The sequence below is a fragment of the Perca flavescens genome, chromosome 21, assembly GCF_004354835.1.
Source record: "Perca flavescens isolate YP-PL-M2 chromosome 21, PFLA_1.0, whole genome shotgun sequence".
NCBI lineage: Eukaryota > Metazoa > Chordata > Actinopteri > Perciformes > Percidae > Perca > Perca flavescens.
In genome coordinates this window covers 24,116,654-24,135,964 of record NC_041351.1, presented here as the reverse complement: position 1 = coordinate 24,135,964, position 19,311 = coordinate 24,116,654, and the positions used below count along the sequence as shown (strand labels likewise).

The window sequence follows — 19,311 nt, the reverse complement described above, 5'->3', positions numbered from 1 at the left end:
TCCAAAACCAGCTAAAAATCCCCAAATCATAGGCTACAATCAAAAAACTATCACACTGTTCAACAATGAATACGCTACCCTACACAATTCGTCTCAAAAAAGGTTTATCTCAAGTTGTCAGTAAAACTCAGTCAGAGTTCTCAAATGGACGGTAGATCGAAAATTTAAAGTAACATCCGTATTATTCTCGATTTAGCTTAGCATTTTCATCCGATGAAAAGAATTATTTATACAGTATACGGATCATGATTTGTCAATCAGACCGCGTGGCCTAATGGATAAGGCGTCTGACTTCGGATCAGAAGATTGAGGGTTCGAGTCCCTTCGTGGTCGTCTTTTTTGACCACGATGCCTTTGAAAAACATTTACTTTGTCGTGAAGATTTTCTGGCAAAAGCTATGTGCTTTTCTAATTATTGAGGATATTGATGAAAGGCTTTAGAGGAAATGTTGTTCAAGAAGTTGTTTTGGAAAATAATTTACAGAAAAGACTGTATATGTTGGAATGGAATTTGGCCATTGTTATACTATAACAATGGCCATATAATAATAATAGATAGATATAATAGATCTTTATCCCCCCCCCTAGCGTTAAACTTTGGCGTAAAAGAAATTTGTTTTTTTCACTTATTTTTTTTTCTTTATTATGTTTTCCCTTGTAGCCTACTTGGTCTTTAGAGAGAAAAAAACAAGGGTCCATCTCTTGAAGTGTGTTTACTGATGAACTCCCTTGAAAATGTAAGATGTCTTTATTATAAGAAATAAGAGTAACGTAGCAACAACGTTACAGTAGGCTGCACTTTTAGGACCGCAATCTTGGGAACGCATTTCTAGGACGGGACAGCTTCGTGACCAATGGAGCTGCAAGCATGGACGAATCTTTATCAATATATTCTACTCAGTATGATGGACGACAAGCACTACAAGGGGAGTGTGATTACTGATTGTGAATTAACGTTATTTTTATTTGTTAAACACTAACGTTGAACACAATTCTGGTGTCTTGAATTAGACAGCAAAGTTAACGTTAGCTACCACAGTGTGAGTAAGTTACGTTAACTTTAATAGTCTTAAAAGCGCCACAAACAATCATTTGTTAACTTTAGCTTATAATAGCTTGCTAATAGTAAACCTTTAAAATGATGCTGTGTTTTTTATCCATGGGGACGTTTTATTTATACAGTAGGATTCATATAAGAACAAAGGTGCAAACAATTCTGCGGTTTAAGAACACGTCATGAATCTGACGTAGACTTTTCTTAAGAATAAATTGAAAAAAGAAAAAACTTAACAGTAGAAAGATACTGGTGTTCTTGCATTTCTTCTACAAAGTACAGTATTTCCCCACTCAGTGACATTATATATACAGTGAATAGAACAACACGGAATGCATTTTATGCTTTATTAACAGGGTAAAGTAGGTCTTAGTTCAATAATGATAAGAACTAATACCAGAGCAGACAAAACTTAAATGCCGAGATCGTAAATAATAATGCATACGTTTTAACTGGATAATAAAAGTAAAGCAAATTAAATAGGTTCATTTTGACAGTTTGTTAGTGACATTCACATATAGGCACTGAAAAAGTAAAAAAATATTAAGAAACATTCACACACAAATAAATACACAGGTACAATTTAATTTTAGCTATACTAAATATGCAAAAGATGAGGCGTCAAACATTTTCAAGTGCAATAGGTAAGAAATTACAGTACAGGAAACCTCATGAGCCTTTAAAATGATAACAGGCTCTGGTTTGGCATTGTTTCGTCTATGCTAACACATATTCCTCCCTCTATATACGCTGCTATTCTAAAAGACTTGAGCGTTGTCCTCAAATGCGCCTGATACACCAGTTCTCCAATAGACTCATTTCTGCAACAATCAATTAACCTTTATTTGATTAGGGAGTAACAGGATTCCTCTCAGATTTCAGTACCAGGTTGCAGGCAAACATCCATCCTTCACTCTTTTTACACACATAGACACAAACACGAGTGTAGGGTCCCTCAGGCGTCAGCTGTGCCACATGTGAAAAGGTTTCAAGCTTGGCTATGACTTCATCTTTGCTGAAGAATCGGATATAAAATTAGCTGTAATAACATTCATTATAACAAAGGTTATACATAGGAGTTCAGTCAGAAAAAAAGGCATACTATTGTATATTGTGAAAAAGGTGCAATATGTTTGCAGGTTAGTTTTATAGTTTGGTAAGACTGCTAGGTGTTAGACAAAAGAAGCCTTATACTGGTTAAAGTTCTATTGTCTAGCTAAAATTAAAGGAAACTAGTCCCAACACTTGTAGAAGTTTTCACCACTGGACCTATTTCTTTCAAAAGGAGTTACATCCACATTCCTATGGGTTTTAAATCTTCATGCTGTCCTCATTCAATGGCCTGTGTTTTTTTTTTTAACAATCCCAATGACAATGAAGTGTTATACCTTGTTCATGGGTTTTTGCTTTTTGTTTTGCCTGGTCTGCTAGATGTAGAAACAAAACTGTTTCCCCAAAAAAAAACTAAAATTCTTATACTGTATATATGGTGCAAAACCATTATTAGACATCTCTACTTCAGGGTTTTTATATTCTGTATGGCGAGTGTCCATAATGCCCAGGAAATAGTGAAAATAATCTGCAGAGATTGTCTTTTGCAAGACAGCAGCTTTTTAGCATTTAGTGGGATCATCAATCCTACACATTAAAAACACAACAGGTTTAACTACCTAAAGTATAGCCTGTACTGTAGATATCACTCCTTACTACGTATAATTAAACAATGCTTCCTGTGTCTCATTGAGCTAAAATCGTTGTTGCCCCCACGGGCTCATGTAGTCCAGTTGAAGACATACTTCAGTACTTATAAGAGAGCTGAAGTGACTTTAACACAATGGCGGAAGAAGATATTTATTTTATAAATAAGTAAGTAAGTTCAATTTTCAGTGGATTGCTTTCCTGAAGTTTTACAGTTAGCATCCCTTTTTTACCTGAACTCTCCAATGACATCCGAGCACTTTGAATGTTAGCGCACGTGTTGTAGTATTCAACACTAGTTCAACACAGTTAAAAGGAGAAATCTGGCGCAAAATGAACCTAGGGGTTAATAACGTGTACCGAGTCAAATGCTAATTGAATGTGACCAGTTTTATCACAAACCGCTAATTAACTTATAAAGCTAGTTCTCGGGGCACGGGTAAAGTAAAAAGAAGTCGCTATTTCTATAGTCAAAAGATAGTTTATAAAGACTTTATCGTTCACGTATAGATGCGGGCACCATCTTGGGAAAACAGTTATGACCAGTCGAACGACGAACGCCGTGCTACCAGTAACCGGTAACGGCGCCCACATATATTCTCAATGCTTCGGTTTACATGTAGGGACCCTCATTATGCTACCGTGGAAGTGTGGTGCTATTTTGAGCCTTGTTAGTGGTGTAGAAATAGGGATTTCTTTTTACTTTACCCGTGCCCCGACAACTAGCTTTATAAGCTAATTAGCGGTTTGCGCTAAAACTGGTCACAATCCATTAGCATGAAAACATATCCAAGAGAATGGTCGACTTGGTACACATGTGTTATTAACCCCTAGGTTCATTTTGCGCCGGATTTCTCCTTTAACACTTTGGGAAATACGATAATTTGGTTTCTTGCCGACAGTTAGATGAGAATATGGATACCACACTCATGTCTGTTCACTAAATATGAAGCTACAGCCTTATTGTCGACAGTCAGGCTAACCAGCTGCTGGCTGTAGCTTCATATTTACTGAGCAGAAACTGGTATCAATCTTTTTATCAAACTGCCAGGAAGAAAGCTGTGCCTCAAATCTCTAGATAAAAGGGTACTGCAATATCGTCCACACTAAAGGCTTGTTTAAATTTTGAACAGTGTCCATTTGTATAGTAATATATGAGATGGGAGGAGAATTACTAGCACCTTGAGTTCATTTCAGACAGTGTCCTGAGAGGATCAATCTTTGTCTTTTCTTACTGTAATTATACAAATGTTAGTAGAGTCCATTATAATAAACTTAACAGATACAGTTCCTGTTAATATTAGATTTAGATTCCCACTCGTGTTTTCGTCAGAGAGACTGAAGAGAATTTTCTAGTGTTATTTTGTGAAGCTTTTAACATTTAGTGCACTTGTGAGGCTCATGAGAGGCATATTGCTATTACTGTAGTATATGATTAGAGTAGTCAGGCAGTGAAGCCAGTATATATTTAGTAGGAACACTGAATAGAAGAATATGAAGGGGGTGAACTCAATCTAGTTCTTAACAAATTCGTCCATGTTATATATATATATATATATATATATATATATATATATATATATATATATGACTGAATTCTGCAAAGTTTTTTTAATTGATCACATGCAAATCAGATTCTTGTGTAAGCTGTGATGTTACAGTTCTTGGTGAAACTGTGCGCTCTAATTTGACCTCAATTGAACTGAACTGTACTTGAATTTAGCGGTTTACGAACTAGCACCCTCTATAAGAATGTTTACACCAAGCCACCGTTCACAAACTCCTTAACGCTGAAATAGCACACTATCGTCCTCTCTGGAGCCAATCAGTGTACCATTACTGTTTACCAGACTTGCCAGACTTGCCAGACTTGCCAGATTTGCTAGCTTTAGCAGCTTTGGTAGCTTTGATATCCATCTTGGTCTTCTGGATACGAGAGAAGATCTCTTTAAAAAGGGCTTTGTACTCTGGAGTGTTCTGTCCCAGCCTCTTATCCACCGCCTCCACTTGCTTGCTAATGCTCTCAATGGCCTCAGGGGTGGAGGGCGACTGGGTGGGGGAAGGGGGAGGCGCCGGGGTGGGGCCCATGGCACAGTCTTTCATGGACGGGTCTCGGGAGACGGGTCTGGAAGTCTGGACACCGGCGTGACACAGGCTCTCCTCGTGGCGCCTACACTTCCCTAACAACTCCTCATATTTCTCCAGCAAGGCGTGGTACTGCTCGTCCACCTCCCTGAGGATGGACATCCCTCTCTTCCTCACGCTGTTGGCGTGGAGGGCGTAGCTGCCTCTCCTGCGGCCGGACGCGTCGCGGGCCACGATGGCGTTGAGCGCCGTGTCGCTGCAGCTTTTTCTCACGGGGCTGGACTCGGGGAGAGCCTCCCCTCCCACGCCTCCACCACCGTCAGTCTCCTCCCTCACGCCTCCTCCGGTCTCCCCGACCTCGACTTCCAGGAACGTGTCCGTCTCCGGGGTGCTATTGAGGACAGTCTGGGTAAGACCGGCGCCGTCGTCCTCGCTGCTCAGCAGGAAAGTCCGAGCGCGGCGCAGCTGCTGCAGCTCCTGGAGCTCCACCTCCAACTCCCGCACCCTCGCCTGGCAGCTCTCAGCGTCCTAAAAGCAAAGACGATCAAGATTGTAGCTGAATATATTTATCAGATAAATTTTTGTACATCTATTATCTATTAAAAGCAGGTGAACGAAAACAATTCTAAATGTCTACCTACCTGCACCCGTGTCTGCAGGCGGGAGAACTCTGCAACAAGGAGGTTGCACTCCCTCTCCACCCCTTCCCTACGACCCCGCTCAGTCCGGGCAGCCGCTCGTAGAGCCGACACCGCCTCCCTCAGATGCTGGTTCTCTTCTTCAAATGGTGGACGCTTTACATCCACTGTAAAGCTCTCAGCCCGGCCCACTACAAACTCATCCTCATACCTGGCAAAAAGACAAATATAGAGCTATATTACAAAGCAAATATAGAGCTAGTTCCTCACATACCCCTTTTCCACCAACAAGAACCAGGTGCTGGTTCAGAGCTAGAGCTTGTGCCGATTCGGAGTTGGTTCGACTGACGAGCCTCCAAAGAACCGGTTTGCTTTTCCACAGACGCTAAAGAGCCGGCACAGAACCAGGTCGTACGTCACCGTATACGTCTCATCTTTCCAAGCAACGTTAGCGCTGCGGCGCCAAAAACAAACACACCATCAACAATGGTTGCTTTGCTATCGATGTTCATGGCTTTGCGGACCTACATCGGCATCCAAACTCGGCGGATCCAACGTGTTCGCGCGGCTCGCCTTTATAGTGCAAGAAAGCAGCTTGTGTCCTCCTCCGACCACTGCTGTTTTTGTTTAATCGCGTCCATCGTGTTTATCTGCTAATTCAAAAATGGCGGAAATCGTCTTGTTGGTCACGGTAACCCCGCCCCCAGCCGCTGACGTAAGCGGTTCTTACTTCTGGCCCAGCAATGATTTGGTGCTACTTAAGAACCACTTTTACCGGTCCGGAGCTGGTGCTTTGGTGGTCGAAAAACAAAGAACCGATTTGGCTCTGAACCAGCACCAGCTCTGCCTTGGTGGAAAAGGGGTAACAGGTAGTGTGTTTCATTGTTGTAAAGATGACTAGCCACCTGCTTTGTGGAAAACAATAGCCAAGTACCTGGGTGCTGTGCAAAGCTCCCTCAGGCAAGGGAAAGAGTGGATGGTCTTGCGTCGTTCCCTCTTCTCCCTCCTGACTCGGAGCTGCTCCATGGAGCGAAGCTGCTCCACCTGCCCTGAGAGAGACTCCACCTGGTTCTGCAAAGTCTCAATGGTCCCGGTTAACCTGTTCCAGGAGGAAGAGAATTGATGCATTTGATCCACGATGGCTCATATTATTTTGCACATTCTGCACTCAATCTCAATTTTTTCTTATGTTAACAGCTATTTTGTATAGATTTGTTTCTGTATTTATTGTTTATTTCCTATTAATGTTCAATGGGTTTGGTTGTTAATGTATGCACCAACCACCAAGGCAAATTCCTTGTAAGTGTTACTTACTTGGCAATAAAGCCCTTTCTGATTCTGAATCTGAAGAGGACATGTTTAGGAACTGAAAGTGGGTATGAAAGAAGAGAGAAAAGAAAACCTCTTACCTCTCTATCTTTTGTTGTGAGCCCTTGCTGTCCATCACCAGCGTGTGGTTGGTGCGTTCCAGCTCTCTGGCCGTCCCGTCCAGCTGCTCGTACACTTTGGCATGCTGCTCGTTCATTTCCCGAAGAACTTCCAGCTGCTTCGACAGGTACTGTCGCACAAACAAACACATGTATGTACAATCACCAATACATATATATACAGACATGCATACATATATAAAATTTAAATGACAGCTTAATAATGTCATGTACTTCTCAGCATAATCCTCCAAAATTATTGTAAGTATTGCACAATTTATTACCAGTTAATATACTGCTTTACAATTAAATATATTGATTATTTATTCATTTATAAACCTTTAAAACAATCTCAAATCAAAATCTACTTTCGGGAGCTTTCAAAAGTGACATTCCCAAATGTTTTTTTTTTCTATTAAGTGTACTTAATTTTATTCATGAATTCAATTCATGGATTAGGTTAATGAGGGAGACATTAGTTCCTAGATTAGATAAAACAATTCTCAAAATCTATCATAAATAATAATAATAAAGCCCGTCCTCCTATCCTGCCTGAATCAGTACAACCTCTTGACAACACTCAATCATTTATACCTCGATCTCTTGCACTTGCTCTTCATTAGTGATGTACATCTGCTGCAGGGAATCCTCCAGCTCTTTGTTCCTCTCCAGTAGAGTCTTTCCCAGCTCTGCCGCCAAGTGGAGGTCTAGAAATTAGAATGTGATTATGAAGCAGATGAACAAATAAGTCACAAGTGCAGACAGAAGCTATGTTTCCATCCACATGTTTTTATCCGAATTAAGTCATATCGAATGAAAAATGCCTTATGGAAACAGTAAAATTCGATTGAATTTCATGAATATCGACTCAAAGGAAATACGTTCGGTGTCATCGGATTTTATCTTGATCGATATACGGCTTATGCGATAAACGCTGATGGAAACGTTATTTTTTTAAGTTTTAGGTCATTTTATGGTTGCAACCCGCCACAAAACGAAGAAGAAGTTTTAGTTCATTTCCGCCCAGTATTTCCGCTCTGTTTGCACACATGACAGGTGTCAACAAAGACAGATGTAAGTGGACGAACAAGGAGACAAGAGACTTTTTGAATTTAATTTACGAGCAAAATATAACGGCTATTTTAGATAGCAAAAATCTAAGAAATGCCATAATTTATCAGGAACTCACGAAGGAAATGGCGAAAAGGCTTCAACCAAAGGGATTCCGTGAAGTGTCTCTGAACCACGATCTCCCAGAACAGTTTGGAGCGCTTTTACACATTTACGTGCATCTGCATCATCATAGCAATGTGTTGATAGCGTCGTTGTTTTCTTATTTTTAGCTTGATAGGTCGCTATCAGCTGGCACATAAGCACTATTACAACTTGTGCAATATTGATCATTTGTTGGTAGATGGCGTGATCCATTTTGTCTGGCAAAACTTTGTTCGCAAATGTTTGCTTGAATGTTCAGTGCGAAAATGAATGGAAACACCTTAAAATGTCTCAAATCAATTCAATATACCAATTTGACCGCAAAACAGCATGTTCCCTCATTACGCACAGGTTTTTATTCACTTTAAAGCCGTTGGATGGAAACACACTTTCACCAGCTTTATTCGCATGAGTTTTTTTTACCAAACTTCAGATAATTCGATTGACAAGTGGATGGAAACTTAGCTAGAGATGTAGATTGACCAAGATGGATACAAAGAGTGAAAGTTTAGGTAGTTTGGGAAAAAGAAGGCTGGAGAGGAGGGATGGAAATATAAGGAGAGGAAGGATTAAGAGGACAAGAAAGGGGGAACTAAATCTGACAAAACAAGACAGACTGCAACTGTACAATTTAGATGATCCGCTGTCACGATTAATGGAGTGCATTGTTCTATTTCAGGCGAGGTTATAACAGGGTCTGGAACAGAATGATTAAAGGGGCCATTAAGTTGTCTCAGTCTGAACTGGACCAGTTCAATTATACAGAGAGGAGAGCAGGAAAGACAGAAAGACTGTCTTCCCCCTGCAGGTCCTCTTCTCTCCGCTAACTGAAAATGAAGGTCAGAGATTGTTGCCAAGATTATTTGAAGAGACACCTCTCCGCTGAGATTAGCACAGAAATAGGCTGAAGTTTAACATGCTGGCATGCAGGAGACTTTTAAGGCAGGCACTTTCACATTCAATGTATTCTATAATAGTGTGTTGTTGATCTTGGTCTAAAGTCCATTGCTTTACCTTTATTGCACCACACTGTTTTTATTTGTGCTTCCAAACTGTTATAGCACCTCCACAGTAAGATGACTCAATGTCACCGTTCTTTATTCTAACTGTGCTCTGACTCAGCAGCACTGATGGCCTACATTGTTGGGTCTGAGTCAGCAAGATGTGATTTGCGACCTTTTAGAAAGAAAGCAGAGGACTAAACTGAACAGCCAATAAAGTCATCTCTCATTCAGTCCTAGGTCTGTCCGCAATATTGAATAGTGATCACTCGGACGGATGCCAAGTAACAAGCTTCTAACAGCAACTCCTGGCCTACTGTAAATCACTGCAACATTTACGTTACATGGAGTAGATAGTAGGGTTGGGTACAGAAACAACCAGTATCTACCGGACCAAATAACAACGCAGATTCCAGTGCCTCCTTTCAGTGCCACTTAAATGCCTGCGCGCCATCTGATGATCCGAAATGCGCAAGACTCTAGTTAACGTTGCAATTGGCAGCGGGTAACATTAGCCTACAGTTAGCTAGTAGCTGGCTTGAACACAGCTAAAATGCTGAAAGCTAAAAAGGTCCAAAGTGGGGCGGTATTTCACTGGAAAGGATTCCAACACTGTGACGTTCAACAGTCTGCAGCTAAAGACACAGCGTGGCCCAGCTGCCCTTTTCGACACACCATGGCCACCGCCGGAGTCGCAGTTGACGGAGAAACAACATCTATGGGACTCCATAAGGTCTGGACCTCGTAAGCTCATGGTGCATTCAAGTGCACATCAATAAACTCAAGCTGTTGTTGTAAAGTACCCTTCTGCCATCTAGTGGTTCTTCTTTTTGTTGTTTAACAACAACAACTGACTGCTGAAATAAGTTACTACTATTACATTTTAAATAAATTATTTAAATTTGACCATATGGCCTTACCAATAAACAAGTCATTCTTTAAATTCGCCGACTCTGCTCTTCTTAAAAGTATTGGGTCAGGCACAGTTTAGGCACGGGCACAGTTTTAAAAGTATTGTTTTAGCACTGGTATCGGAAAACACCCAAACGATACCCAACCTTAGCAGATAGAGAACAAGAAAAATAATACATCCTTTTAGCTCATTGTTTTGGTTATGGTTTCGGTCGCACCGCTCTCATAGCGTTTTCCTGTCACAGCTGTTTTCAGTGAAAAAGCACTGATGAATCCACTGTACACTACCTGCCCAGCACAACACAGTCACAACTAGCTGGTGAACATAGTGGAGCATTTAGCAGCTAAAGAGCCAGATATTTAACTCAGGAGTTAGGAGAGACCAAAAACAGAGAAAAAAGAAGAATTAATATTGGACTTCAATTCACCAAGTGGCCAGGAACACGACTCCAAATGAAAGCTAATGGAACTCCATTTCAGCTTGATGTGTAAATAGGCAACTGTATGCTAATAAGTTTGTCAACTTAAAAAGGTGATAACATGTCAGTGTACAGCTTGTTTCTGCTGCCCCCAGTTAATGCAGGGTTAAAGATCCTTCAAGAAATGTCGCCGTACACTCTGCTAGCTTTTTCAGTAGAGCCCAACGAATAAATCGTCAGGAAGATTGTAGCTTATCACAGATATATTATTATCAGCACGTGTCGGCTGAAGTAGCAAGGAATTGCAGCACAGACATCTGTATTGACTCATATATTGCATTATCCCTAAAATCTCAATATTGGTTTTAGCCTTACAAAATCGAAAATCAGCCAGGTTCTATTTTTCAGTCACTGCATGTTATGAAAGCACGCTTCTCTTCTTTCTCCCTGGCAGTCTTGTCGTCACCTTCTTCAATTAAACTAATGAGCAGCAAGCTAAGCATGCGGTTGCCAATAGCTCCATTTGGACTAATTCACACACTTCCTCTGTACTGATAGCTCAGTGAATTCCTGCGGGGGCCCTGGCATCAGCAGCTGTGGTACCACTGAATGGATTCCTCCTGGATGCTGAGTGAGTCAGGAGCCCACCTTAGGCCTCTTTCTGCTAGTACGACTTAACTAGAAACCCCTGATGGGTTAGCATCTCTGCTCTGACGCGCAGGAAGCGATTTGTTTGAAATATGCTGAGGAAGGGTTGTGTAGTTAGCATTAGAAAGTTATAGCAACAAAAGACTTCAAGCTACAAAATCAGTACTTTTATTTTTCTGGCGGTAGTAGGCTACTTTTTTTGTTTCCTCTTATTCGGTTTATTGTGACCATTGCGCACCAAAATACCAAATTCCTTGTGAATGTGAAAATCTACCTGTTTCTGACGTAAACAAAACTTGTGTACCGGTATTCTGAAAATAACTCGGTAGACCACATCATGGTTGGTATGTTATTCCTCTCATCAGTAAAACCAAAACCAGTTATATAAGCAAAGATCTTGAAATCCTATCCAGCCTTCGGCCAATCTGACAAATCTAAAACCAAATTCCACTAAAAAAACAGACGGATCACTGTGTTCGTGTCCACATTCAGCTGGCAGAGAGGGAGAGGGAGCTCAGTGACAAGAGAATAAAAGAAGAAAGGAAAACAAAGTGAAAGTGGGAGAGGGGGAAAGAGCCGATCGATACAACTCACTGCACCGGCAAAACAACTTAGCAAGTCAATACTAGGCAACAGACCGTGTGTTAGCTGCACGCAGACCTGAAGCTTGACCCAGACAGGATGAAAGCACTGAAGCCAGAACTCTAGCATAATCACATCATTCATGACAAATGCATTTCCTGCATGCTCCGACTGCAACCAGTCAGGAATGTGTTTGTGTGTTCAGAGAACTTGGTTGCACTTTCTTTTCAATGCAACCAGCTACTGAAAACTTGTAGATACGCGTGCACATTTAGACTGATCTGATAATATACTGTATGTGGTGATCTCTTCCACAGGCAGTGTTGTTTTGGACCCATGACATTTATTGGAATGTGGAAAACAAGGACTTCTCCTCTTCCTCTTTTCCTGTGTTGCAGCAGACCCGACATCTTAACAGAAAAAAGGTTCTAGAAACATTCAGTGGCCAGAAATGAATTATTTAGTGCAATAGCTTTTTTTTTGCCATAAACTGCACTAATGCATTCTATGCCAAAACAGTAGTATCTAGTAACATTTGTATGTTCAACACTGGGACCTTTGCTCTTTAATACCCTGTACGTATGTTGCATAAACACTTATTAAGCTGTAACAAGAGCAAAGGAAGCCTCTCATCAGATGTTAAGTCAAGCAAACAAAGCTCTGGTCTCAGGTGGTAGAGCCACATATTTTCCTGGTGGACTTGGGCCAATAAAGGATGGGGCTAACAAACGGGGCCAAACAAAGACGCACCCTAATAACACGTTATTTTATTATCCCTCCTGTTTTTCTGCTTTGCATTTCGGAGTTGAAATGGGAGCTGTAACTACAAAATAAAAATAAAAATCTCCTACATTCCACAGTGGGGCTGTGCTTTCCAAGTTTGACATCTGCTAAATTTGCACACAAATGAAGAGCTTTATTCTCAAAAGGAAGAGTTTAACATTTTGGGGCATAAAGGAGATTGCTACCACCCTTGTGTCTTTATGGTGCGTGTGAAAGTACCGCCAGTAGCCAGTTAGCTTAGCTTAACGCAACGACTAGAATCAAGGTGAAACAGCTAGCCTGGCTCTTTCTGAAGGTAACAAAACAGGATCACTCCACTTAAAGTTGATGTGTTCCCTTCTAAATACATTTGCAACCAGGGTCAGCCTCCTCCAGCCCCTTACTACTTTTAAGTTTTTTAAGTTTCTTCTAATTTTTTGTAATTGAGTTATCTGTTCTGTTATAATTTAGGCAATTTTTATTTAAATGGAGCAGTTACTTTTTTTCTCAAAAGAAACTGCTTTCAAACTAAAGAGCTTTTCCTTTTTTTTCCTATTTCCTAACACTAATAGTATTCTAGCGACAATCCTACAATGAAATCCTCTGAATTTGTTGGTTATCCAATTAAAATAAGATGAGTCTGGGCGTCTGGTTAGCTCACCTGGCGGAGTGTGCGCACATATACAGAGGCTCAGTCTTTGACGCAGCGGCCACGGGATTGATTCCGCCCTGTGGCCTTTGCTGCAGTTCATTCCCCCTCTCTCTCTCTCTACTTTCATATTTAAAGCTGTTCTGTCAAAATATAGGCCTAAAATGCCAAAAAAATAAAATGAATCTAAAAATACTGGAATCATTTAAAAAGAATACCATGTCTATGTTTTTAACTGTATAATATAAACTCCCACATGGCTGCTGAAAAGGGGGGTAAAGTTAAGTAGACATGCCTACAAGAATTTAACAACCAGTTTTGGAAAAAAGTAGGGCATACCAAACATAATGATAATGTGCACCAAAAATGTATTAATTCTTCCTTGGTTCATTGACCTTCCATCAGATTTGATTAGAATCTGCTTGTGGTAAGGTCTGAAAACACAACAATAACAATTTCTTTTTAAATAATTGATTCCAAAGGAGCAGCTTAAAGCAGGTGCAGAGTAACACTATTTTATGGCTGCAACTATAGTATTGACTATTACTGATTAACCTGCAAGTGGTTTTCTAGATGAATGGATGAATCTCATGTCTAAAAATTGGGAATGAATGCCCGTCCCAACTTCCCAGAGTCCAAGATGACATCTTCGAATGCCTTCTTTTGTTCGACCAGAAGTCCAAAAGAGAAAAGCGGCAAAGTCCTCTCATTTGAGATGCTGGAACCAGAGAATGTTTGGCATAGGTCCAATATTTTTTGCTTCAAACAAGCGGCAACACAGTTGCAGATCATGTTTCTGTTGATCGACTAATCAATTCATTGACTAAACGTTTCAGCTCCACGCTTTTGAGAAAAAAATGTTAGCACTCTTCATTCCTCCATGTTTTCCCCCATGCCTTCCATAAACCTCCTAAAAGAGCCTTTTTCCTGCCACAGCTCTACGGTCAGACAGATCCGCCTGCCAGTGATTCCTGCATGACAACAACGACTGTACTGTAACACAAGGCCAGTGGCGTCTCTCTCTGAAGGATCCGTGGCTTCCTGAATAGTCGCACAACACGATATGAGAAAAATGTGCGATATACGATATTATAGATATTAAAGTGTACTCGGTTCTGCTGCTTTCAGTATTCTGCTAAAATATAACAAACTGCTTGTTGAATTTAAATCAAATGAAAGGAAATCACTTCCAACTTTCTTTAATTGAACAAATTGAACTTTGAGTTGAATATAAAAGGCACCACTAAAAAACACAATGCACTTTAAAAGTTACATTTTAAAGTGCAGTTTTCTACTGATATTGTCTTTGAACTAACACTAAAAATCTCTTGAGTGTCTTTCGCGATATGTCGCAGCCTTATGCATTGTGATATCGCGAAAAAAAAAAAAAAAAGATTTATTTCTTGCAGCCCTACAACAAAAGATGACTTAAGGCAGTCAGCACTTTGAAGCACAGTGCTGCTCTAAGAGGTCGGACATCCTCTCTGCTCCATCAGACCCAGAGCTCTGCACGGACACGCACACATGAAGACACTGCTCCTTTTTTACACCAGCCATTTTGACTTTTATGAATGTTCGTCCTCTCTGCTGCTGTCTTTCTTTTACCCGTTCTTCCTCAGTATTCCCAAAGTAAAGACTAGTGAAGCTGTATTTTTATTCTCAGGTCCACAGGAGACAAAAAAATTGTCTAACAAATCCATTACATCACTATTACAGTACATAGATGCTTATGTGTGCACATATGTTTGTAGTCAGGTAAAAACCACTGCATCAGCACTATTTCATCTCTGGAAATGTACCATTATCATTATGTCAAGTCAACTTTATTTGTCAATTCTGCAATATATGCCAGACATACAGAGCAATGAAAATACGTTTCTCTCCGACCCACGGTGCAATAAGTAGGGCTGCTCGATTATGGATTATTTTTGGTCAATATTGAAATCACGATAATTTAACACGATTACTCGTTGACTTCTGGAAAGATGTTGCAGTTATTGAACTTCAACTGTGGAAAAAGTTAAATAAATCAACAGTAAAAAAAACACAACTGTGAAATTTGCCTTGATATTTTTCCTATTTAAACTTTATTTTTTCATTTAGAACAAAAAGAGAAAATAAGAGTTTACTTGCAAAACGTAATGAGCTAAATAATTGTTTTTCTCGATTATTCCGTTTTTGTGATCATTGTGAGCCAAAATCATAATCACGATTGAATTTCGATTAATTGCACAGCCCTAGCAATAAGGACACGTACAACAACAAAAATATAAAACTACATTCAGAAGTCATGCATTTCAGCATGAGGGGCTCACCAGTTAAATTAAATATGCATTATATTTGGTGGTCAATTGGCTAATAAATGTCTTTACAGATGTTCATTACATAGCAATATACAAAGTGTGACCTCATCCTAAATGTACTTGCCTCTTTGTGACTGACTTATTAGTTCCCCTGAAGTGAAACATAAAAAGACAAACCTCGTATTTATAGAAATTGACTGATACCAAATCCATCTTTCATAATATAAATGTGATTAAATGCATTGTTTTTATCAATACTGAAAAAAATGTGGAAACCTTTTAAAAGGGGATGTTGTTGCATGCTCAGCTGGTTGGTTTTCAGACTACTTAAATATATTTACATTTTAGGACCATGAATGACCAAGATGTAGCCTAGTTAGATCTGACAGAATCACTTGTATAGCTGTGATAGATTTACTTATGCTGTTACTGTATAGAGCAGGTGGCCTCATAATGGAAAGATAGATACATCATGTGGACAGTTTTGTTGTCATTACTTAGAATTCCTCATGGGGGAGGCAAAAACTACGCACTATGGCTTTAAGTGCTTTAGCGCAACTATTTTATATTAACGAATGTCTGTTACATTCAAGAAAAAGAAACTACGCACTGTGGCTTTAGCGAACATCATATGCGTAATTCATGGCTCAATTCAAACAGGATCAAATAATGAGTTGTCTCTGCCTCTTCACTACTGTAGTCTAGCCTACATATTTATTCCGAAATAAGGTCCCATGGTGAACCGGAAGGGGAGGGACTTCGCCTCTCGATAAACACTCCCGCTGGTGGGTGACATAATGCAAGCCCATTTAAATGGTAAGATGAAAACATTTTAGGCAAGAATTATGCCATGCAGTAACAGAATCTTGGTTTATATTTAAGTGCTGCCTAGTTGTTTGAAGTTTCATCTGAGTTCGGTACCTGCTTCTAGACTCTTTGTGTATGCTAAAGTACGCTGTGACGGAGGGAAGTTTAACATAGTTCATTAAAGCCCGATACACACCAAGCTGATAAAGTCTGTTCCTTGCCGTCGTCCGTCCAGGGGGCTGTCGTCCTTCATTTTGGCCAATTTGACATGTATAATCGGACGGGCAGGCACTGCCGGCAGTCGGACTCAAATGACCCATGTGATTGGTGGAGTGCTAACCCAGAAACGGGGAGCGGGATGAGCGTGACTAGAGCCTCTCAAAATCTGAGGAAAATCTTTTAACATGACCTTTGTCGATCTGAAATGAAGACAGATTCAGCAACTGCATGGCCTATTTCTCGCTTAAAATGTTTTCAGAAACACGTTTCGGTGAACTATTTTAGTACAATATGAGATCGTTTTCGGAACGAGCCGCCATGACAGCTCGGTCTTTGAATTTCCGGGGGGAACCAGACCCACGTGACGCGTTCATCCAATCAGCTGCCGGTTTTCATTTTCAGGCGACAATACAGATTAGCGCCGCCTGCTGTTATGGAGACGTATTACGTTTCGTCACTTCGGTGTGTTCCAAGGCACTTTTTTGACCAACTCGGGGGGACAGATCAGTCCAACTGCCTTTTCTGCCGAGGGTCGGCCGTCTGGTCGGGTTTGTCTGGGCCTTTACACGTACTACCAACCTTATTGGTTGGTTGAATATCTGCAAAGTATCCCTTAAATTAGACAAATACTGAAGAGTGAACCCTCCTGTTGACTTGTTTTTGCAAGATTCTTCCTTTACGAAGTCATCACTAGCTGCACAATGTGCAGTGGATTAATCGACCAGTTGATTCAGACAAAACAAGACGTTGAAAAACAGCACCTAGAAAACTGTGATGAGCATTTTACAATTTATAAAAGACCTAAAGAGTAATAAATTAATAATCAAAGGATTTGACACATTAATCAATAATGAAAACTATAGTCAGTTGCCATTTTAACTAGCACAATGTTAAATTATATGAAAAATACTGACTATGGCTGTCTTTTTACTGCCTAATTGGTACATAATGTTTGATATTACATCAGTATTTAGACCCAAAAAACAACGATATATACACTTTTGGTACATTAAGTAAGCAGTGTATCTTTAAATGAAAATGATAAACCTTGACCATTGGCCATTTATTCTTCAGAAAAACATTAAGAAAAAATCCTTATCTTACACTGCTTTACTATTATTGCTTATTGTGTACTCAGATTTTTTAGCCTAAAATAATGAATACATGCCATTGAAATAACTGGATACAATTTGTTAAAGTGCATGCCGAGAGCCTAAGTCTTTTGCAATAATTAGGCTCTGTATTATGAAATTGTGACATTGTGACGTAGTGTCCATCACATCTGTCCAATACCCAAGGTGACATCTTCAACTTGCATGGTTTGTCTGACCAATAGTCCAAAACCCAAAGACATTCAATACACAATGATACAAAACCAGCAAATCCTCAGATATGAGTTGGCATCAACCACAAAATGTTCTGCATTTTTCTTGATAAACAAATAATTGATGATCAAAAGTATCCTTTTTTGTATATCATTTATTTATTAATGTTAAATCTTCCATAAATATGCCCTGATAATAGCCTCATTCTAACACAGGGTCTAACACACTGTCTGATGCTGACAGCAGTATGCAGGCCCTGCTTGGCATGCTTTCAATGCATTGTTGTCAAAGAAGAACAGCTCGCTCCCTTTTGAAACTACTTCAGCGTTTATCTGAATGCATTATAAAATTGAGGAGGGACTTCTAAAAACATGCATCGGCCGTCTCGTTACATGACAGAGAGCCTTTGTTAAGTGGAGGCCAGCTGACCGACACCGGCGCCGGCGCCAGCCACTGAGAGAGGGGATGCTGCGGGGAGGGAGGACGGTGTCTTGTCTTACCCTGCTCCAGGTCCTGTTGGTCGTACCACGGCTCTTCCTCTTCGGTCACGAATTCCTCCATTCTCCCTGAGCTTAGCATGGGTGTCCCCCTCCTCCTGAACCCGGGAAACCCGCAGAAGCAAGCCGTGCTGTCTGAACAATAGAGCTCCTCCAGACTCCTCCAGAAGGCGGTGGTCGCTCCTTGGTGCTGGAGCTGCGCACGGGTTTCATTCAGCCAAGGGAGTGTTGTGTTGTGGCTCTACGTGTTTCCTCTTTCCTTCCTCTGCTCGTTGTTTCCTCGTTCACTCCCACCTCTCCCTCTCATCCCCCCACCACCAGGCGCCGGCCCATCCTGGTCCTCAGACCAGCTGCTGCTGCTGCTGCTTCTGCTGCTGCAGAGGAGTCTACAGACGTGGCAGCGATGTTGCAATGACAGCACTTCCTTTCTCCCTGTTATCAGCGGCACACGTACGATGCCTTCGCGTGCTGCCCGTAAGCTGTAAACGTACAGCTCTGTTTACATTCCAAAGCTTTCGGTCAAGCCCTCTAGATTTCTTTGGAAAGACGGGCATAATGACGCCATTCATTTAGACACATTTATTACAAAGGCACATCTGTTAAAAAAAGCTAACCAAATAGGCTACTATATCATAAAGCTAAAATTTCAGACCGCATCCAAACGCTACATTACCTCATAGAGACTTGGAGCCCAGATTCAGGGAACAAAATTGTGATTTGATTAGGATTTGTTTACAGGTTAAACATGCTTTTATATATATATATATATATATATATATATATATATATATATATATATATATATATATATACATTTAATTTATCTTTATTTTATATATATATATATATATATATATATATATATATATATATATATATATATATATATATATATATAAATTAAATGAAGGTATATATGGCAATTAGTATAACTAAAGATACAGTTTTCAGAAAGGGGTGCATAGGTTGTGCAGTAGAAAGACAACTCAGCAGCTCAGCTTCTCCAAAAACCTCGGTTCAGTTCCTGACAGCACTACTTCCAACTTGGCCCCATCGAACACAACTGTGCA

The 19,311-nt window shown here is 40.3% G+C and overlaps 1 protein-coding gene and 1 non-coding gene across 2 annotated transcripts; one reads left to right on the top strand and one right to left on the bottom strand.

Annotated features, from left to right (window-relative positions):
* The first annotated feature begins 260 nt into the window (after nt 1–260).
* Nucleotides 261–333, top strand: trnar-ucg (transfer RNA arginine (anticodon UCG)). The gene has a single exon. It is a non-coding gene; the product is annotated as a tRNA-Arg (tRNA).
* A 4,016-nt stretch (nt 334–4,349) lies between these two features.
* On the bottom strand, nt 4,350–18,625 carry LOC114548295 (cerebellar degeneration-related protein 2-like). Its single transcript, XM_028568149.1, has 6 exons — nt 18,245–18,625; nt 7,497–7,609; nt 6,885–7,033; nt 6,410–6,574; nt 5,479–5,686; nt 4,350–5,365 (listed from the first exon to the last, which is right to left on the bottom strand). The coding sequence occupies exons 1-6, from the start codon at nt 18,321–18,323 to the stop codon at nt 4,589–4,591; spliced, it is 1,491 nt and encodes a 496-aa protein (XP_028423950.1). The 5' UTR covers nt 18,324–18,625; the 3' UTR covers nt 4,350–4,588.
* Nucleotides 18,626–19,311: the final 686 nt, after the last annotated feature.